This window comes from Cenococcum geophilum, assembly GCF_001692895.1.
Source record: "Cenococcum geophilum 1.58 unplaced genomic scaffold K441scaffold_68, whole genome shotgun sequence".
Taxonomy (NCBI): domain Eukaryota; kingdom Fungi; phylum Ascomycota; class Dothideomycetes; order Gloniales; family Gloniaceae; genus Cenococcum; species Cenococcum geophilum.
Window position 1 is genome coordinate 500,111 of NW_027137626.1, and position 19,696 is coordinate 519,806.

A 19,696-nucleotide genomic window follows, 5' to 3' on the forward strand; every position below is an offset into this window, starting at 1 on the left:
TGCACGAAGCTCTGCTCGAAGCTCTGCTCGAAGCTCTACTCGAAGCCTTATTGTCGATTCCCATTACCAAATACTGACTGAGTGGCGTTGTCGACAGTGGCAATTACAAATCGTAGTCGTCACCTCTATCGTCAGCATCGTCATCAGCGTTTCGCCACCTACCTTATGTATATATAGTCTCTTTTCTTCACCTATATAGAGCTCTAAAGCTCTACTAATACGCAGCACTAATATACTAGGAAGGTTCTATAATTGCCCGTACAAACGCCCGTACAAACGCCCATACAATTAATCGATCAATTGCCCATACAATCGTCTCTACAAACGTCTGCAATTGATCGCCCGTACGAATGTCTGCGCGTCTGCACAGCTACGCGCCTGCACGTAGCTCTGCACGAAGCTCTGCACGAAGCTCTGCACGAAGCTCTGCACGAAGCTCTGCACGAAGCTCTGCACGAAGCTCTGCACGAAGCTCTGCACGAAGCTCTGCACGAAGCTCTGCACGAAGCTCTGCACGAAGCTCTGCACGAAGCTCTGCACGAAGCTCTGCACGAAGCTCTGCACGAAGCTCTGCACGAAGCTCTGCACGAAGCTCTGCACGAAGCTCTGCACGAAGCTCTGCACGAAGCTCTGCACGAAGCTCTGCACGAAGCTCTGCACGAGGCTCTGCTGGGCTCTGCACGAAGCTCTGCATTAAGCTCTGCACGAAGCTCTACTAAGGCTCTGCACGAGGCTCTGCCCCCTAGCAGTAGTGGAGGCATTCCGGGCTAAGGGAGGATATTTTTAAGGAAGGACCTAAGTATAGCACCTACTAGGTGTTACAATAGCTTTAAGTAGTAGATATCTACGTATCTGTATAATTTCATCTATATTAGCAGACTATTTAATAAGATACAGTATATGCTTAGGCTTTTAATAACGCGTTTTTTAACTTTAACGAAATTAATATCAGGACTAAGCAATAGCTGTATTATAAAATTTATACTATTTAGAAGCCCTAAGTCTTAAAAATAATGTATAAACTTTTAGTAATATTAACGCGTTATATAAATAAATGAATTAGATATCCGCAATCTCTATTTAGCGGATTTTACTTAGGTTTTTAACAAAACTCGCCAAACGCCCTTAGACGTGATTTTGTAATTCGGAAGACGGCGTAGGTTATTCCGACGCTAGCTTAAAAATCACGTCTGAGCTCGCTGAGGTAACAACGGAATCACATCGGAGCCTGCTGAGGTAAGCTTGCATGAAGGTTTCAAGAACGCGGCAAAATTGAAAATCCGAGACTTTGCCTACATCCCTGCAAGCAAGAACCCTTTTGCAGTTGCGCCTCCGATAACATACCCCCAACCTTTGATAGGTTATTTGAGGCGATTTATTGCATGATAGTCCGGGTAAAAAACTGAGAGACAGCCTCATGGCCGCAATCGAGCCGGAAGGTCCGCCTCGTGAAAGTGCGGAGTTTGTGGAGATTTCGGTTCTTGAGGCTATCGTTCCTGCAGCGTCTTCTATTGGTATTGAAGACCTACTGCAGTCTTGGGACGGCTCTGTGGATGATGAAAATGCATCCATCCTTCCATTTATATCTCAAAGACAATTTCTTTTATTTGGTAAGCAGTTACAGTTCGTCACTATGCGCAAGCTCTCTTTACTTATCCGTAGGCTTGTAGACGAATTAATCCCTATATATATTGTGTTAAGAACTCCACTTATCCAAGCAAGCACTTTAAAATCGTATCTCTCACGGCTAGCAATCAACCTGGAGTCATATGCTATTAGTACTGCGTCCAATACAGATGCGGGCGAGGCTTATGTTCCACCAGCAAAAGAGCTGCTCTCTTCTGAGACAATCCAGGATAGCTATAAACCAACAGTGGTATCACACGAAAATGGACCAAGTCCACATGTATATGTAATTTGGAAGGTTAATGTTTTCATCTGTACGAGTACCCCGCAAGACATGATCCAAGGGCAAGCGATTAACAGAGACCAGGTCGCCCGAGAGGAAGGCTACAGAAGCCCGCAATCTACCTCGTTCCTGCAGCATCACTAAAACCTCCCGAGAGGGTCAAAAATGATGTACTTGGAGATGAATATTTACCGAGCAAAGTCCCTACAGCACTCAACCTCCTTCAACCATTCGAAAGTGACCCGGCCTTAATTGGTGCTAACCTACGCCTTTCTGCTTTACGGATAAGCAAAGTTGCCCCTACTACGCCAGTGGCGAAAGAGTTAATACGGCCTATTAAAATTGGATTACGGCGTCTCTTCAGAGCAGCGCCAGCTATCATATGGAGAATCCGGTACTCAAGGTGGCACTCTTCGCTGAATGACATTGCAATAATCGCATCACTTGATCTTGAGGTTGCCCCCATCACAGGCTGTAGTGTGGCTATCAAAGGGGTTGAATTGACTCTTCAGGACGGTCGAGTGGAGCCATATGTCGGTAGCGTGAGCGCAGGCAACGGGATGGTGTGCAAGCCAGGCGACCAATTCACCCTTCTTTACAAGATTATCCCAGATTCGGCAGCAAGCGGAGCTTCCGTCAATAATTCAAATGTGCACACGCTCGACCTCAAAATTATCGCGCAGGCACTTGCTTCGGAAGATTGCCGTCCTAATATTTCTGTTGAGTGGAGGACAAGCGTAGACTTTTCCATGGGTTCAAACACAGCCATTGGAAGGGCTGCGCAACTGCTCGGCCGGCCCAATCAGTCATTCCTTCCCCCAAGCCAACGCCCCAGACTCCCTGGGCCGGACTCATTACCATCACATGACGAGCACCGCGCGCAAGAAGACGACGGCTCAGATGATATCAACATCAGTCTGACTATTTCAGGCCCCTCCCAAGTGAACGTTGGAGACATTTTTCAATGGGATGTATTTATCGTCAACTGCTCTGATAAAGCACGGAAGTTGGCTGTATTGGTGATTCCAAAACGAAGAAAAGCTGAAACAGAACGACACATTGCCCATCCGTCAACTTCTTCTATAGGCGGCCGACGAGAAGATAGGGACGAACCAATGGCTAAAGCCGTTGTAGACGACAATATCGTGTATGCCAAGCAGAAGAACTCGAAGTTAGAGCCAGCAGAACTGATCAGTCTGACGACAGACGTCAGGATAGGGTATGTGGTACTCTATACTCTTTGCTAAGGCATTCTAACGATTTAACCACAGACATCTGAGTCCAGGGGCGTGTTATACCGCAGAATTGAAATTCCTGGCTCTCTCCTCCGGCGTTTTGAGTGTTGATGCTCTTCGTGTTGTAGATTTGTCGACACAAGAAGCTACAGATATACAGGATTTGCCGAGCGTTGTTGTATCATAAAATAGCGGTAGATATGATGAGCCGGGTACGGCAATACAGTTAAGAGATCAGATCACTCAGGCCATCCAATCTACCGGGATCTAGCTGAATATATCACTATCAAATGGCAAGGAATAACACAACAGGCCTTGCAATAGCCCAGAAATTTAAATAATGCATGCGCAAAGTCCAAAGGTAAAAATAGAGTACAACACAACTTATTACAACGGTAGAGATTCAAAATAAATATAATTTCACATGAAGTCTCATAATAAGCGTACATGTTTCTAACTGTAATATGAAGCGTGACCAGCACGTCTGTGAGCATCCAGATCCCCGGAGCGATCGACTCCGCCTCGAAGACTCTGCTGCGGCAGCCCGGACTTCCTCCATCAGCAGGTGCCTGCGTCCTACCAACGAAACATCCAGACGAATATTGAAGAGGTTTTCAGCATCACAATCGACCTTTGAAGAATCCTAGGACACATAGTGTTGTCCCTGACCTTGCGCCTTCAACGAAGGACCCTTCCGCTTTTCTCGTACCCGCGACGTCATTTCAAAAATCACGATGATCGAAAGCCAGCGCCGCCGCCTTCTGCGGGCTCTCAACAGCCGCTACATCTACGGCAAAGTTGTATGTCACAACCTCCCTACGAAATGCATTGGAAACACATATTGCTAACGCTTTGTGTCCCCACCAGCCTCTCCTCCACGCCGCCGTATTCCTACTTCAGATGGCTGCCGTTTCCATTTTAACCCGCAAGTTCAACTCATACTATGCTAGCAGACCAGGTAAGATGTCTCACCAACACGTAAAAATGCAGAACGCCTCTAACGCCTCGTTATACAGTCCTTACAACGATGATCACCAACGCCGTATGTCTCTCACCTTCGTCCCTCCGACCCCACTGCTCGACTCTCGCCTATTAGAGAAATATACTGACGAGAGCAATATTAGGTGTTGGGTGGCATTGCAGATACTGTGGCTCAATCTCTAACAGCAATACGACAGCGTGCTGTCCGAAAGCCTTGTGGGCCCGGCGATGACGATTTCATCGCAATCGAGATCCATGAGCTCGATAAGAAGAACCCGTTTCCATCAGGAGAACTCATTCCTGATTCACGAAGACTACCGCCACCGTTTGACTTCGAAAGGTTGACAAGATTTATGGCATACGGTTTCTTAATGGCCCCGGTCCAGCATAAGTGGTTTGGTTTCCTGTCGCGGACGTTCCCAATCACGAAGTCGGCTGCATTCATGCCAGCCATGAAGAGAGTTGCATTTGATCAGTTTTTGTTTGCGCCAATCGGTGAGCTTCACATCTCCACCAGACCTCTATGCGGAGGTGCCCACCGGAATATTGCTAATTCAGTTTCAGGACTGGCCTGTTTCTTTACCTTCATGACGGTTGCGGAGGGTGGTGGCAGACGTGCTGTCGTACGCAAGTTCCAAGATGTCTATGTGCCAGCTCTCAAAGCCAACTACATGGTCTGGCCAGCTGTGCAGATCCTCAACTTCAGGGTTATGCCAATCCAGTTTCAGATTGTGTGTCTCAGCCTTTCTTAATCACTGGAGTACCACCAATTGCTAACGTACGATGATATAGCCCTTTGTCTCAACTATCGGTATTGCCTGGACAGCCTACCTATCCCTGACCAACTCATCAGAGGAATCATAAATATCCGTGCGAACTTGACGAATTTCGTTAGTCCTCAGTTGTGAATATGTATTGGTCATGGTGTAGGCTTCAAGTCTTTTGAATGTTACTGCGCAGTGCGCTCTCGGATCATTTTGGTAGTTCAGCAGATGGATGCATGCATACCCATGGCGCTTGGGAGGTTGAATTCTGATTTTGGCAGCAGCCGTGTTCTCCAACCCAAAATCCTATTGTATTCCTTGAATCCTCGGAAATCCACCCTTTTGCAAATGGACGTGAAATTGAAGTGAGTGCCGCAGTGACCCCGGCAGTGATGGGGTCCGATGCACGATTCCCGGTGCCTTATGTGCGACCCCTACGGGCAACGAAAAATGAGAGCCCACCGACGTAATCACATTAGCGAATAGCCGCTGTACGGTTGCAGCCCTGAATTGATCTATAGCGCTAGGCTTGTTTGCTTTTCGGTGATAAGGACCGGGATCGAATGTCAAAACAAAACTTGCTCATCGTCACCCCACATCAGTTAGCCCCTCCATAAAGTCATTGCACGGCGCCCTCAGGCTTACAGCAGCAAAATTTCTCTCAAATCTAAAGTGGGTGAGCTCCGGTTCAGTTCAATTCATCAAATTAAGCAATTAAAAGCTTGAATTTGCCAGCTAAAGTCCTTCTCAACCACTTTGAGCGCTAATCATTGGTTTGACGTAAGGCAGCTCTCCTCCGGCTCAACAAGATGTCTCTCTCCAACAAGCTATCAATCACCGACGTCGACCTCAAGGACAAGCGGGTGCTGGTCCGAGTAAGTAATCATGTTTCAATTCTAGTTTCCTGCCAATAGTTTGCTCCACAGACTAATTCACTCAACAGGTTGACTTCAACGTCCCCCTCGACGCCGACAAGAAAGTCACCAACAACCAACGCATCGTCGGCGCTCTGCCCACGATCAAATACGCCATTGATAATGGTGCGAAAGCTGTTATCCTCATGTCGCACCTCGGGCGTCCTGACGGGAAGAGAAACCCGAAATACAGCCTGAAGCCGGTAGTTCCCGAACTCGAGAAGCTTCTCGGCAAGAATATCATTTTCACGGATGACTGTGTCGGTAAAGAGGTTGAGAACACTGTGAATAGCGCTAGCGGTGGACAGGTCATCTTACTAGAGAATCTGCGGTTTCATCCTGAAGAGGAGGGCAGCAGCAAGGATGCGGAGGGCAAGAAAGTGAAGGCGGACAAGGAGAAGGTTGCGGAATTTAGGAAGGGATTGACTGCTTTGGGCGATATCTACATCAGTAAGACTGTAGCCTGGGCTACAAAATTTGGTTGGCTAAACCACTTTAGACGATGCATTCGGCACTGCTCACCGCGCTCACAGCTCCATGGTCGGCGTCGATCTCCCTCAAAAGGCATCAGGATTTCTAGTCAAGAAGGAGCTCGAATACTTCGCCAAAGCCCTCGAGAACCCTGCAAGACCATTCCTCGCTATTCTCGGCGGTGCCAAAATCTCAGACAAGATTCAACTCATTGACAATCTTTTGGGCAAAGTCAACAGTCTGATCATTTGCGGTGGCATGGCATTCACATTCAAGAAGACATTGGAGAATGTGAAGATCGGCAATAGTTTGTTCGATGAGGCAGGCAGCAAGACCGTTGGCGATCTCGTAGAAAAGGCAAAGAAGAACAACGTCAAAATCGTGCTACCGACAGACTACATCACCGCTGATAGTTTTTCCAAGGATGCAAAGGTTGGATATGCCACAGATGAAGATGGTATTCCTGATGGTTGGATGGGTCTCGACTGCGGCGAGAAGAGTATCGAGTTATACAAGGAAGCAATCAATGAGGCCCAGACCATCCTCTGGAACGGTCCAGCTGGTGTCTTCGAATTTGATGCTTTTGCACATGGCACCAAGGCCACCATGGATGCAGCAGTCGCTGCTGCACAGAGTGGCAAGATTGTCATCATTGGTGGCGGTGATACTGCTACAGTAGCGGCCAAGTACGGTGTAGAAGACAAGCTCAGCCACGTCTCAACAGGCGGTGGTGCATCTCTTGAGCTGCTGGAGGGCAAGGATCTGCCGGGTGTCTCTGCTCTATCGAGTAAGTAGACGATTGTGTCTGGTGACGAATCATGCGGCTCTGATATAGATGGATAAGGAAATTCCTCAAATTTGTGATGTATCCTAGTTCTCTTCTTCAAAACGTAAGCTTTGGGTTACAAAATCATGCTTGGCATTTTGTTCTGCATCCTCTGCCCTTTCACCCTGACTGGATCCTTAAAATCATGCAAATAAATGCACCATTTATCAGGAGATACTGGACGCACGCGAAGCAAGCGCCAACTTGAGGATTACGAAGGCAGATTGCAGAGGTTGAGAGGCACGAAGCCAGTTCTTCTATTGCCGAAAGCAGGGTCTAACGCCTCCAACGCCTGTGATGCCTCTAGCTCGCTCCCAAAGTAATCCAACAGGCCCATTTTAACTCTGTTTGTTCGCCTGTACTTTCTTAAGCTCCTCCCTGTGAACATGGTGTCAGTGCTGGCCCATAAGATACGCGCGTCGATTTCTAAGAGATAGGTAGGATCTCACTTCAGCTGCACGGAAAAGTCCTCGCTCGTGTCATCATCGTCCCAGCTCTCCTCCCACAGGTGCGTGTTCCCGCCTGGGAGCTGCGTATCTTCTTCAGTCCAGTCTGCAGAAGTTGGCTGTGTTAGCACGACAGCTGACCTAATAGTTATGGAAAGTAAGTACCTTCCACGGGGAAGTCTTCAAACTCATCGTCCTCTTCCAGCGCTGCGGCGGGCTTCTGCGGAGCGTCCTTTGCCTCGCCGTTCTTGGCATCGTTGACGACAGCTTTGGTTGTAGCTGAGGAACCTTGTGCTGAAGCAGACATGGTGGGATTGCGTATGTATGGATGGAGTACGAGCTTTGTAATAGAGCTGAAGGTTGCTGGTGTATTGCATGTATCGGATTGAATTTCTCCGGGTTACCGTAGATAGAGATGAATCAGGCTAGCGGCAATGAAAGAAAGCCTCGTCAGGTTTTTGTCTGATGTCGTACGTCAAGTCTTGGGAGGTGGAGCCGGCAGGGATCGATGCAGTGAGAAGTCAGCAGCTACCTATATCTACCCATGCAGATACTTCTAGATGTTGCCTGCTTGTTCCCTCCTTATATAGACTTCTGTTACAATTCCACCCTTTTTGACCTTTATTTCTTATTGCTGCTTCCAGGTTCAAATAAGCTTGTTCTTGGCACCCATGTTTGTATAATTGTCTTTTTCGTCAACGGGTTTTTGAGATAGCCTTTGTCGAAACCAGGTAGCAAACATGTTGCGCATGGGGGGATGGCTGGGTGGCTCCAAGCATAAGCCCTATGGGTCCGCAGAGTCTCTGAATGCGCTGGAAGAGCCTTCACAGAGTTGGTTATGCTTCGTTCCTCCATCTGCAATGAATTCTGACAAACCTGGGCAGTCGAGGATGCAATGGAGGGTACACCCGAGCCCCGCGTGACAAACCAGACCCCCTTGCAACTGCTAATATAGTATATATGTAGCCGTCTCGCATATCATGAACGATGATGTTGATGCTGCTGAAGCAGGTCTAAACAAAGGCAGCTCGTCGTTCCACAAGGTGCGCGGATATGACCGGAAATTCTTGCCTCTCCTCTATGATTGAGTACATCACTAACAGCGATACCCCGGTAGCTGGGCAAAGGCGTCATAGTCTTTATGCGAGCTACACTAGGCTTTGAACCAGAAGTCATGCGCGAAGGTACAGGTCGTTAATCCTTCTGAGATGCCAGCAATTGAATGACGATTCCTGTTCCTAGCTTCCGAAGCCCTTGCCGATGCCGAATCCACTGCGTACGAACATCAGCGACGAGCCCACCGTGTTCCACATGCCTACCATTCGCCCATCTTTCCCCCGGGAACAGAATTTGCTGTCTGTCAGGCGGAGTCACAATTGATGAGTGCTGTGGTGGGAGTGCTCACTGAGAGCTTGACAGAGAGTATCAAGGGCTTCTATAAGCTAAGGAAAGCGTACCTTACACTAGAAGGTATAATGGAAGCAGAGAAGAAGTATGTCCATGAAAGGAGTAACAGCAGTGTCAACAGTTCTACGGAAAGTCCCGCGGACTCCGGAGCTTCTTCTATGCCTCCATCAAGACCTTCATCAAAGAGATCTGAGAAACCTCATACAGAGATGTTAAAATCGAAAGTAACACAAGCACAGAGCACCAGCGCAAACGCCTCCACTACAAGCTTAAAAGGCGTACCGGGGGAAGAGAATATTGTAAATAAGGAGACCCCAAGCGCTGCGAATGTCAATGATGAGTTTTTTGATGCTGATGAGGATCATGCGAATATGCAGACACCTACCGAGTACATTGGACACCTTGGTGTCGAAACCGAGAAGGGACAAACCATCGAGATAGATACATCAAAGCAGACACTAGAAGCTGAGTCGAGCCCAACAACTAAAGTACCTCCTGAGGCACCATCACCAAACTCCGTGTCAGACACCGCGGAAGAATTCAATAATCTCACTATACAAAACACGCTTCAAGAAGGACCAGACGTATCCATATTTGGTGAACATCCACTGGATACTTTCATCCTCTCCGGTTCCAATTTTTGCTTCGGTATTCTTCTCCTGATGATTTCGCTCGTACCACCAGCATTTGCCACTCTTTTGAAGATTGTCGGATTCAAGGGGGATAGGGAGCGAGGTATTCAGATGCTCTGGCAAGCGACCAAGTTCCGCGATATCCACGGTGCCATGGCCGGCTTGATTCTCTTTATCTACTACAATGGTCTGACCGGTTTCTGCGACATCATCCCCCAGAGCGGTGAAGGATCCTATCCAAAAGACCGCTGTAGGACGCTGCTTGCAGATATGCGGTTGAGGTACCCCAAGAGCCACCTTTGGCTTATCGAAGAAGCGAGAATGCTTGCTAGCGACAAGCAGCTGGAAAAGGCCGTTGAATTTATGGCAAATTGTACTGAGAGTCCGCTCAAGCAGCTCGAAGCTCTGCAGTGGTTTGAGCGCAGCTTGAATACGATGTACATGCACGATTATGAGGCTTGTTCAGTAGCTTTTCAGAAAGTAAGACGTTTTTCGGAATCCTGATTATCTTGCCGATACTGACGAAGATAGTGTGTTACTCTTAATAATTGGTCTCATGGCCTCTACTATTACATATGTGGTGCTGCACACACTGAGCTATATAGGGAGAACAAAACTACGGACCTGGAAGAAGCTGTTGGTTCCCCTCTTTTTTACCAACCCCCCCTTCTATTACCGCCTCGTTACTCCCACACACTAATACTTCTATAGAAACGTCAAGCCGAAAAGGCCACAAAATTCTTCAAGAAAGTGCCCGAGCATACTGGCCGCAAGCGCTTCATGGCGCGCCAGCTTCCCTTCGACGTCTTCATCAACCGCAAGATACAGAAATGGGAGCAGCGCGCCAACGAGTGGAAGTGCGACTTCATCGACGCCATCGGCGTTTCCCCGCTAGAAGAAATGATATACTTCTGGAACGGATATAAGCGCATGCGGCCCGACCATCTCGAAATCACTCTCGAGCGACTGGCCTGGTCCGAGGGCAACGAGAATTTGTACTGGGAGAAGGAAGGGCTAGATGAGAAGGCCATCCTGGCCCTGCTACGCGCGGCGACGCTGCGGAATCTGGGAAAGATGGAAGAAGCGAAGAGCATGCTTCAGAAGGAGGTTTTAACGCATGATAAGACGAGCTTTAAAGGTCATCTGAGGGATAGTTGGACCGCGCCGTGCGCGCGTTATGAGATGGCGGCGAATATATGGAGGGAGGTGGAGCAGAAGGACGGGTTGGCGGAGCGTCCGGAAGAGCATGCCGAGGAACTGAAGGAGTGTTCGAAGTGGTTGGAGGAGGTGGCGAGATGGGAAAGCTATGATCTGGATGCGAGGTACGTTTATCTCCTTTTTCTATGCAGGTTGATATATATAGCTAAGCTGGTGGTCTGAATGTTTAGAATTGGCATGAAAGTCACAACAGCGAAGGACACTTTAAAGAGGTTAGGGGTTGGGACAGTTTAATCAGACAATGTCCTTCTTAAATGGGAAGAAAAGTTTTGCGAGCTTTTATGGTCCTCCTCTGCAGCTCTTTGATTGGGAAGCATGTGTTGCATGCGAATGGCGTTCTGTAAGACAATCGGACACGGGCTTTCAGGATTGTTATATGGTATATGATACGTAAACAAAGTGTTTGGGATATTTGCCATTTGAACCTTGCATGGTTTTGACACTGATTTGAACCAGGGTTATTCCGAAATGTGAATGCGGCATACCAAATACACAGCTCACGCACGATGGCTTGTGGGATGGCCTGTGACACATGGTCCCATGATATGTGCGTTACGGTAGGTGAGGTTATCTCAAAAATCAGAAGCTCCGTAGTAGAATTTTAACCGAACACGCCGAACTTAGTTAGATCAGCACGTGCTTGGTTACGNCATGACACGCTTATATCTGTTCCTTATATTTTTAAATTCTATAACGGAGGGTCTGAGAGCTTATGGGCGTTGCTTCAGCAGCAACTAAAAGCCTTAAAACTGTTGGTAAGGGGGGTACTCGGGCAAGCTCGGCGACGTACACGGGCCACATTGTAGCTATCCCTTCGTGTGGCAATTGACACTTTTCGTATTGGGCGCTTTGGGCGCTTCTGCTTGGGTTAGCATGNTGCAGGCATCCTAGCTAGCGTGATTTTATTAGCAAGCCCCACTAAAACACCTCAATATTGCGATGCCGGCGAAATGCTACCTAAGGCCACCACTACAAAAACACTGAATATATTTTGAGGAAGTTGGGTAAGAAGTTGTGATATATATAACGTCATGGCTATACGTTCCTGTTCTTCCTCTATTAACCAGCTGCTAATTATATAGGAAAAGCCTTTATTAGAGTCCTCCCCTAAATCCTTACCACCTATACGTTTTATACGCGTTTTTGTTAATAAGGATAAACTAGTAGAGGATCAGCTTAAGGTTATAAAGGAGGACGTGTTGTATACGTTAAATAAGGTAGATTAGATGCTATAGGTAATTAAACGGTTTAATTAGCGATTATTTAGTATAGAGGCGCGTTTAAAGGCAGTAGAGGAAGGCTTAAGGATAGACGCTATAGTAAAGCTTAATTAGCTCTAGAGTCTTAATATTAGGCGTAAGGAAGTAGAGGATTAAAAATAGTTATCTAATTATTACCTACTAAATGAAAGTCGTTAAAGCACTATAGGTATAGAGGAAGCCTATAAACCTCGCATTCGTATACTATTCGCCTTGTCTTTACTATAAGCTTCCTCGCGTACTTCTATCTACACATCTAGCACATTAATAAGCTCTTATGGCCTTCCTTCTTCGTATAGCTCTTAATATAGCGGTAAGTTCGCGTTTTACACCATTAAATTATAGGTAGTAGGGTTTTAGTAGTAACGTAGGTGCTTTTTTAATTTATTCTAGTATTTTTATAACTAGGCCTAATACTAGATTTATACTAACCAGGTTTATATTGCCTATAATTTAGTAATATTAAATAAAAAAGACGCTTAGTATCTTCCTTATTTATACCTATCTACCAACTGCCCATAATAATAAGATTCCATACTAATTGTATGTAGAAGCGGCGATGGGTTTAAAGGAAGGGCTTACTTAATATTTAGAAGATCTTCTTACTAATAATATAGGCGTTAATTATAGCTGTATTAAGCGCCTAAAAAAATAAGGGCATCTAAGTACGCACAGTAGTAATCTGGGTAGTGTAGTAGCTTTAAAGTTAATTATAGATATTAACACCGCCTATCTAGTTATTGTAGTCAATAGAGAGCCTAGGAAGCGTTAACTTCTTAATTAAATTATTGCCCTAAACGTTAGTTACTAGCTTCTTAAAAAAGGAATTATATGCTTATAGCCGGCGCCGATTAACTTTATTAACATCCTTATCGCCGTATAAGTGAGCTATTATTAAAAACCGTACTAAATTCTTATCCTGCCACATAATTAAAAGCACTAAATTAGCTGCGCTAATAACTATTCCCGTAATAAAATTAAACGGTAGCCTTGCCTTCCTTTTATTAGCCCTTTTATGTACCTCTAGATAGTCCTTTAAGTTTAATTAAACTGTGCTAGCTATAGCAATTCTAAGTTATTAAAGCACCTGGAGTAACGGAATATTTATAAAGTAGTTATCTAAAAATAGGTAGAATTAACGGGCCTAAAGAGGAAGCTGTTAGGTGAGGTAGAGGACGCACTTAGAGGTCTTTAAGAGGACGATATCTTGGTAATCTGTTTAAGAAGGAAGCCTAAAAAAGCAGCTAGGTAAGGTAAATATAAAGCTATAGCAATATCCGTACTAATAAAGACTTATTATTTTAAAGCCTTTAGGTACTGGCTTATTAGGCAATTTAATTATAGCTGTAGATCGGCTAGTAAACCTTACCATTATCTTATTAAAACTAACTATAGATCTAGGTATAACGTACTTCCTAAATGCCTTACCTAGAGAAGTCGTTAACAGCTTAATTTTCTTAAAGATCTGGCGTTTAATGCCTTCTAGTGGAGGCGGTGATATATAAAAAAAGCGCTTAAGTTGCTCCTATCTTTTTTGGCCCATAAATAAGCTAATTAGGTGCTAAGGATATTTAAGATCTATTGCCTAAAAGTCTTATACTTAAGGAGCTTTAAAGACGCCTATATAGATAATAAGTCCTATCTAAATTATTAACTCGCTAGTAGAGGTCTCCTTCTATGCCCGTAATTGTCTACTAGTGTATTATCCTAATTAGTAATATCCGCCGGCGTTTTGGGAGGCTATATAAAGGTTTATGTTAATTACAAGCTTCTTAAATATACTAATACTAAAGAATAGTAGAAATACTCGAATCGGTAGGTCCTATCTAGATTTATACCTACTAGATATTATACTAATCTGATCTACTAGTATACAGTAAGCAGAGCGCTTAGTATCCTTATTTTAAGCAGAAAGATTAATGGGTTTAACGCCTGCGCTAAGGCCGTAGATAGGCTTACTAGCATACCAAGCGGCGAATATAAGCTCCTTAGAAAGGTTAATAACTTTAAGATCTAGTTTAGGAACGGCAGCTATAGGCTCCTATATAGTAGGAACGGTAGGAAGGTCCATTCTTACAACTTCTTTAGCTGATAGCTCTAGTAATTTAGTCTCATCCACCTTATCTACCTTATCCTCGGCGGTCTTACCGCGGGCCTTAAAAATAGCTCCTACTTCGTCCTTAATATCCTCCACCTAGGTACTCGGCCGAGCCTCTTGAATATCCTTACTTAGCGCCGCTACCTGCTATACAAGTACTGGAGCCACTAAAGCCTCTGGAGGCTGTACAACTACTGCCGCCAAGCTATCGTATGTATACTGCGTTGCTTAAAAGGATTGTGAATAAGACTCCTATGCTTAAGGTGCTTTTAGAGGCTTTATAGACCTTGGAGCTTTTAAAGCTTTAGGGGCCTTGGGAGGCTTCGGAGCTGAAGACGCACGACGTTTTCTAGGCGACATAAGGACGATATCTTGCTAAGGGTTTAATCAAATAGGCAGCAATAATATTGAAGCTTTTTAATCAACTACACTACTAAATATTCTATACAGGCTCCTAGCCACGTCGCTGCTGCTCACCGCAATATTCGAGCGTCAGAGGCGCAGATGAGGCGCCTATACCCCTACCGCCGAGCAATCGCACTGACCAAGGCTTCAACACCAAGCTATATACGGTATGGAGCCTTTAGATTGGCTTAAGAGGCGTGCATATACGAAAAGTGCAAGAAATCGTTGCCCAAGAATGGGATCTTCTCGGGCAATCGAGCTTAACGTAGCTAACCGGCGAATTCCATTCTGCCTAAATTCGTGCCACCCCGTTTCGGCCTTAGGCACAGGTTCTTCATTAAGGTCATGTGATCTTGGCTTATTATTATTCCGTTCCGGTGCCGCGTCCCACATCATAGCGAGCAATTTAGAATCCAATATATCGCATTTAACATGTGCTTTGGTCCCCTGACAATTCGTGACCTCTTCTGCCGATCCTGTCGTCCGGCGCATAATCAATCGCTTTGTTGTCTGCGGGCAAACAGGCAATCATGGCTAGCGGTCCGACTATCGGCACCGCCAATGCTGCCGGCTTTCCCGTTCCCGGTGGCACGAAGGTGACTGTGGACATCGGTGGTCCGCCGATCCAATTATACCCCGTGTTGCGGTGGGGCCACTACACCTACTGGCCCCTTTCCTATATCGACAATCGTGTTTGCATGGCAATAGTTATAACAGACTCGGCGAGAAATATCATCGAAACTCTGGAGGTCACTGGAGCTCGGTACATCAACGAAATTCAAATTAATGCATCAACCCGGGAAGTATACTTTATCGGCCAAGCTGGACAGGTTGCCACCCTCTCGTGGAACGCTCTCTTCGTTGCTCCGACCGTCAACCAGCGACCTCTCACGAACGCGTATTCTAAAGGGGCACTAGGACCGGCGATCACCTCGATGAATAACATGGAAAATGTATTAAATAGCTACTTTTCAGGTTCCAAGATGGAGTATACCGACGGTGACTTCAGCCACATTGCACAACTACTTCGTCGTACCGAATGTTCGAAGTACAGCAAGACACCCCGGTTGTACACGCTCTTACGCTTTCTAGGCCGTTTGGATGACCTAGACCGCTTGCTTAAGAGCGGACTGTTCGACTACTCACTTCCCCTATCCGACACACAATTGCCGTCAGATTTCACACAGAGCTGGAAGAAAGAATTTCTCTATGCCCAGCATCTCGTATGCGATAACTCGGACGTCGTACAGATGATCAGCATGGAAAAGCACATGAATTTTATTCAGGAGCCAGATTGCTTTATAAGGGAGAGGTTTATTGGAGAAGGAGGGCGCGGCAAGGTTGACGAAGTGTTTTGCATATTCTCAGGCCAGTTCTACGCAAGAAAGCAGATCTTGAGGCAAATAATGTCAGTCAGCGACGTAGCAGCCGCAGCCGCATTCAGAAATGAGGTTGAGAATATAAAACGTGTTATCCATCATCATTGTGTTCAATTGGTACGACTTAACACTCACCCTTACGCCCTCGGCGAATGTTCTAACAGGCCGCACTGTTTATATAGGTAGCAAGCTACACGGACCCTTACGTTTTCGCATTCTTAATGCTACCGGTCGCTGATTGCAACCTAGCGGAGTATCTTAAAGCCGCAGTTGAATCAAGGAATAACCGCACCTTCCTTCTAGACTTCTTTGGCTGTCTTTCGAGGGGACTTTGGCATATACACCGTCAGGAGCTTCGCCATCGTGATATTAAGCCAGAAAATATTCTAGTTTCTAACCACAAAGTCCTATTTACCGACTTTGATTGCTCCTACGATTGGTCCCATACGATGCATAGCACAACTATTGGGGTCCCTCCAAGGACAAGGCAATATGCTTCCCCAGAGGTTGCACATTCTAGATTGCACGAGCACGTTAGGGTTAACAGTTCATCGGATATCTGGTCGCTTGGATGCGTATTTCTTGAAATTTTTACCGTATGGAAAGGACGATCACTACAGGTATTAAATGATCTTAAAGGATCTTATTACTGGGCGAATGTAGAAGGAATTTGTCAGTGGATAGAGGAACTCCGAGGGATTAGCACTCTGCCGTCGGTTAACATGACATTTGAGTGGATCCAAGAGATGCTTCGGGACGATCCAAATAAACGCCCGACTGCGCAGAAACTTGTTGAGATGACGTCAGAGTTTTGTTGTGTCAAATGCAAGGCCGAAGACAGTCGTCCAATTAAGGAAGGGGCTGCGCTACAAACTGAAGGTAGGTTCTAGAAGCAGTCCGTGCAGTACGTCTGCGAATGCCTCAGGCACACTGACTTGCCCACCAGCGCCCGGCCATGTCTTTTCACTGAAAGACGAGGCCCACTTCACGGGCGAGCACCACACAGCTGCTTTCACTCCCGGAAAGGGTTTAAGAGACTGCGAAATCAACTCCGACACCCTCCAAGAAACGGCGAAGGACTCGCCATCAAGCAACACCAGAGCCCTGGCCGACATAAAAATTCGGAGTCCTTCTCCCTGTTCCTCCAATTCAAGCGAGGATGAGGTCATCTTCAAGGGCAGAGGTGCTACACAGCGGCTTTCATACGATGTGCGATCGCAATCCGAGCCGGACGCGGAGGTGAAGGAGTTTGATTCGATCAAAATGCGGAATGATCTCATCTCTAGGTTTGCCAATCAATCAATTCAATTCAATTGAAGCCTCGAATTGATTGAATTGAAAGATTTGTAAGCAGAGGGCTCAGTTAATTGAAAAGAGGGATGATTTGTCAAAAGGCTATTTCATTGACTATGCAGAGTCCACCCCATGAATCCACAACCAAACTCTATAGCAGCTAACATGTGACATCATTTATGCCGGGAAAAGTCTCGCCTTCCGTATACGTCTAATAGCGACTGTCCGAAGATTATCGACCGAGAGGTCAAAGGTATCGTTTGGATTTCTACCAGCGGGTATTGCGGACCCGAATAGCTGCCCTCGGGTAATGGTAATGACTTGAGCTGCGGCAGTAATCGGTGTTGGGAGAATGGTCTAATTCCGTCAGCCGCTAGCTTTTATATTTAGATCTGAAATGTTAGACTGTTGAATAATTACCTCATTTTGTAGCAGTCTCTTATTCCCGGCTGGATCCAGATCATAAACTTCAATAAATGCCTTTACCCGTTTACCTGTTATTTTAGTCCACTTAATAAGTAAGACTACTTGAACAAAGCCTGCTCCGCCCTTAAGCCACAAACTTGTATCCTGATGAAGTTTCGGAACAGTCTCTGACCATCCAGCCTCAACTACAACGGTCGGAATATCTTCATCTTGTGGAACAATGGCCTGATCTGGTTGCTTGGATGAATTGATGTAGGGTGGTCCAAAGTTTGTAATAGCTATCCATCCTAAGTTAGTGGATATGAAGCTTAATAGAAGATAATAACATTTACTAGTTCCAGAATATATCTCCAAGAGATCAGATTCGGCGGCAGTAATAAACCCAGAACGTTCCATTCTCTTTATTTCCTTAATTAGCCATGGCTGATGGCAATCATGGATGAAATTTGGCATAATGTTGATGTGTAGAGTCTGGGTGTATGAATTGTAATCGACCCTAATATCGAGGAATATTAGTAGGAAGTCTTTAAGAACTACAGTGGAAGTCTTTAAGAACTACAGTGGAAGTCTTTAAGAATTACAGTGGAAGTCTTTAAGAATTACAGTGGAAGTCTTTAAGAATTACAGTGGAAGTCTTTAAGAATTACAGTGGAAGTCTTTAAGAATTACAGTGGAAGTCTTTAAGAATTACAGTGGAAGTCTTTAAGAACTACAGTGGAAGTTTACCTATGCCCTACCGCCTCTACTCTTCTGTCTTCATCTAGAGAATTCGCAACTGAGGATCCAGTTTCTGAGTCAACGTCTTCATAAGTCAAGAGCTGATGCTCCGTGGCTGCTGCGATGGTACGACTAATTTGGGTGAAAAGTTTCAGGGCCGAGAGCTTTTGGTTATTCTCGGTATTCTTGCGACTACTCTGTCTTGTTATGGGAGTCTGCTTCACCTGATTGGAGCAGCTGTCATCAGATACGGACAAGGAGGAGCTGTCATTAGATACGGACGAGGAGCTGTTAGATGCGGATGAGGAGAGGTCAGACATGTTGGTGGAGTATAGGAGGAAGGTGTTATGTTTTGTTGAAAATAAGGCTGGTGGGATATAAAGGGAAGGTGGTGTGTTTGTTGAAAATATTCCTTAGCACGGCAGCGTCTAACGAGTATGTGGTCTGTGCGCAAACACCGCAAGACTTTTATTGGCCGACCTTCATTGTACTCTGCGAAGAGCTGTAGGTTGGATATTTAGAGAGCCCTTCCCACCATTATTCGAAAGTCTAACTTCATCTCTCAAACTACCCTACGGTTTAATACAAATATCGTTCGCCTTCCAGATCCATTTCTTCTTCGCCTCTGGTTTAACTACACTATCGAACTCTACCCAGGGCTCTTCCTCTGCGATATTAGCAGAGCCTTCAACGCCTATCAACGGGATTTCAGATGTTATGTAAGTTTTTTTTTAAGCTTATGCTGTCATTCAGTCATCACTCCGACTTTGCCTTCCGCGGTGCCAATTCGTTTCCTGCGCCCTCACAGTTTTCCTACGCCACCGCCAACGAACGCGGCTATGTTTCGGCCTCGAATTCTGCCTACTGCTCATCCACGCCCCTGCCTCAGGAAGTTCACCAAACCACCAATGATGGATTCTCAGGTCACTCCTCGGGTCATGGAGTCGGGGTGACGATGGAGCGAAGGCGACGCCGGTAAACTTTGCCCCGGATTTTGGCGCCCCTCCACCTCGATTCGGTCGGAGCTGATGTATTTATCTTACTGTGCTTGCTACATGGAGTCGGGGTGACGATGGAGCGAAGGCGACGCCGGTAAACTTTGCCCCGGATTTTGGCGCCCCTCCACCTCGATTCGGTCGGAGCTGATGTATTTATCTTACTGTGCTTGCTACATGGAGTCGGGGTGACGATGGAGCGAAGGCGACGCCGGTAAACTTTGCCCCGGATTTTGGCGCCCCTCCACCTCGATTCGGTCGGAGCTGATGTATTTATCTTACTGTGCTTGCTACATGATGTAGCTACGCACTTTTGTCTCA

General features: G+C 46.0%; 7 protein-coding genes across 7 annotated transcripts; 4 read left to right on the top strand and 3 right to left on the bottom strand.

Moving 5' to 3' along the window:
- The first annotated feature begins 1,339 nt into the window (after window positions 1-1,339).
- Window positions 1,340-5,269, top strand: K441DRAFT_708858 (uncharacterized protein). Its single transcript, XM_067653810.1, has 11 exons — window positions 1,340-1,610; window positions 1,671-1,940; window positions 1,994-3,128; window positions 3,181-3,322; window positions 3,353-3,356; window positions 3,832-3,944; window positions 4,012-4,102; window positions 4,161-4,186; window positions 4,269-4,620; window positions 4,690-4,856; window positions 4,918-5,269. Exons 1-11 carry the CDS (start codon window positions 1,418-1,420, stop codon window positions 4,987-4,989), a joined length of 2,565 nt encoding a protein of 854 aa, XP_067497923.1. The 5' UTR covers window positions 1,340-1,417; the 3' UTR covers window positions 4,990-5,269.
- A 57-nt stretch (window positions 5,270-5,326) lies between these two features.
- On the top strand, window positions 5,327-7,190 carry K441DRAFT_313196 (phosphoglycerate kinase). Its single transcript, XM_067641115.1, has 4 exons — window positions 5,327-5,561; window positions 5,631-5,764; window positions 5,833-6,253; window positions 6,303-7,190. Exons 2-4 carry the CDS (start codon window positions 5,699-5,701, stop codon window positions 7,067-7,069), a joined length of 1,254 nt encoding a protein of 417 aa, XP_067497924.1. The 5' UTR covers window positions 5,327-5,561; window positions 5,631-5,698; the 3' UTR covers window positions 7,070-7,190.
- A 223-nt stretch (window positions 7,191-7,413) lies between these two features.
- K441DRAFT_708860 (uncharacterized protein) lies at window positions 7,414-8,195 on the bottom strand. The gene is made up of 3 exons (XM_067653811.1): window positions 7,712-8,195; window positions 7,550-7,652; window positions 7,414-7,478 (listed from the first exon to the last, which is right to left on the bottom strand). Exons 1-3 carry the CDS (start codon window positions 7,851-7,853, stop codon window positions 7,439-7,441), a joined length of 285 nt encoding a protein of 94 aa, XP_067497925.1. The 5' UTR covers window positions 7,854-8,195; the 3' UTR covers window positions 7,414-7,438.
- K441DRAFT_669193 (uncharacterized protein) lies at window positions 8,036-11,163 on the top strand. Its single transcript, XM_067650110.1, has 8 exons — window positions 8,036-8,377; window positions 8,431-8,448; window positions 8,513-8,589; window positions 8,664-8,730; window positions 8,789-10,065; window positions 10,117-10,221; window positions 10,297-10,907; window positions 10,974-11,163. Exons 1-8 carry the CDS (start codon window positions 8,287-8,289, stop codon window positions 11,035-11,037), a joined length of 2,310 nt encoding a protein of 769 aa, XP_067497926.1. The 5' UTR covers window positions 8,036-8,286; the 3' UTR covers window positions 11,038-11,163.
- A 4,718-nt stretch (window positions 11,164-15,881) lies between these two features.
- K441DRAFT_453046 (kinase-like protein) lies at window positions 15,882-16,540 on the top strand (the record flags this gene model as incomplete). Its single annotated transcript, XM_067641712.1, has 2 exons — window positions 15,882-16,061; window positions 16,127-16,540. Coding segments are annotated over 2 exons (594 nt in total), but the record flags the coding sequence as incomplete, so codon positions are not given.
- Window positions 16,541-17,319: 779 nt separating this feature from the next.
- K441DRAFT_313258 (uncharacterized protein) lies at window positions 17,320-18,250 on the bottom strand. The gene is made up of 3 exons (XM_067641117.1): window positions 17,996-18,250; window positions 17,658-17,941; window positions 17,320-17,594 (listed from the first exon to the last, which is right to left on the bottom strand). The coding sequence occupies exons 1-3, from the start codon at window positions 18,114-18,116 to the stop codon at window positions 17,415-17,417; spliced, it is 585 nt and encodes a 194-aa protein (XP_067497928.1). The 5' UTR covers window positions 18,117-18,250; the 3' UTR covers window positions 17,320-17,414.
- K441DRAFT_313240 (uncharacterized protein) lies at window positions 18,251-18,792 on the bottom strand. The gene has a single exon (XM_067641116.1). It carries the CDS (start codon window positions 18,698-18,700, stop codon window positions 18,386-18,388), a length of 315 nt encoding a protein of 104 aa, XP_067497929.1. The 5' UTR covers window positions 18,701-18,792; the 3' UTR covers window positions 18,251-18,385.
- Window positions 18,793-19,696: the final 904 nt, after the last annotated feature.

Coding starts and splice junctions, on each gene's coding strand:
- K441DRAFT_708860 (XM_067653811.1), bottom strand. CDS start 7,853: ATGTCTGCTTCAGCACAAGGTTCCTCAGCTACAACCAAAGCTGTCGTC. Junction 7,653..7,711: donor TGAAGACTTCCCCGTGGAAG/GTACTTACTTTC, acceptor CAACTTCTGCAG/ACTGGACTGAAGAAGATACG. Junction 7,479..7,549: donor GACTTTTCCGTGCAGCTGAA/GTGAGATCCTAC, acceptor CCATGTTCACAG/GGAGGAGCTTAAGAAAGTAC.
- K441DRAFT_313196 (XM_067641115.1), top strand. CDS start 5,699: ATGTCTCTCTCCAACAAGCTATCAATCACCGACGTCGACCTCAAGGAC. Junction 5,765..5,832: donor ACAAGCGGGTGCTGGTCCGA/GTAAGTAATCAT, acceptor TTCACTCAACAG/GTTGACTTCAACGTCCCCCT. Junction 6,254..6,302: donor TTTGGGCGATATCTACATCA/GTAAGACTGTAG, acceptor AAACCACTTTAG/ACGATGCATTCGGCACTGCT.
- K441DRAFT_313258 (XM_067641117.1), bottom strand. CDS start 18,116: ATGCCAAATTTCATCCATGATTGCCATCAGCCATGGCTAATTAAGGAA. Junction 17,942..17,995: donor GGAGATATATTCTGGAACTA/GTAAATGTTATT, acceptor TAGGATGGATAG/CTATTACAAACTTTGGACCA. Junction 17,595..17,657: donor AGAGACTGCTACAAAATGAG/GTAATTATTCAA, acceptor TGACGGAATTAG/ACCATTCTCCCAACACCGAT.
- K441DRAFT_708858 (XM_067653810.1), top strand. CDS start 1,418: ATGGCCGCAATCGAGCCGGAAGGTCCGCCTCGTGAAAGTGCGGAGTTT. Junction 1,941..1,993: donor GAAGGTTAATGTTTTCATCT/GTACGAGTACCC, acceptor AACAGAGACCAG/GTCGCCCGAGAGGAAGGCTA. Junction 4,187..4,268: donor CAACGATGATCACCAACGCC/GTATGTCTCTCA, acceptor GAGCAATATTAG/GTGTTGGGTGGCATTGCAGA.
- K441DRAFT_313240 (XM_067641116.1), bottom strand. CDS start 18,700: ATGTCTGACCTCTCCTCATCCGCATCTAACAGCTCCTCGTCCGTATCT.
- K441DRAFT_669193 (XM_067650110.1), top strand. CDS start 8,287: ATGTTGCGCATGGGGGGATGGCTGGGTGGCTCCAAGCATAAGCCCTAT. Junction 8,590..8,663: donor GCAGCTCGTCGTTCCACAAG/GTGCGCGGATAT, acceptor ATACCCCGGTAG/CTGGGCAAAGGCGTCATAGT. Junction 8,731..8,788: donor ACCAGAAGTCATGCGCGAAG/GTACAGGTCGTT, acceptor TCCTGTTCCTAG/CTTCCGAAGCCCTTGCCGAT.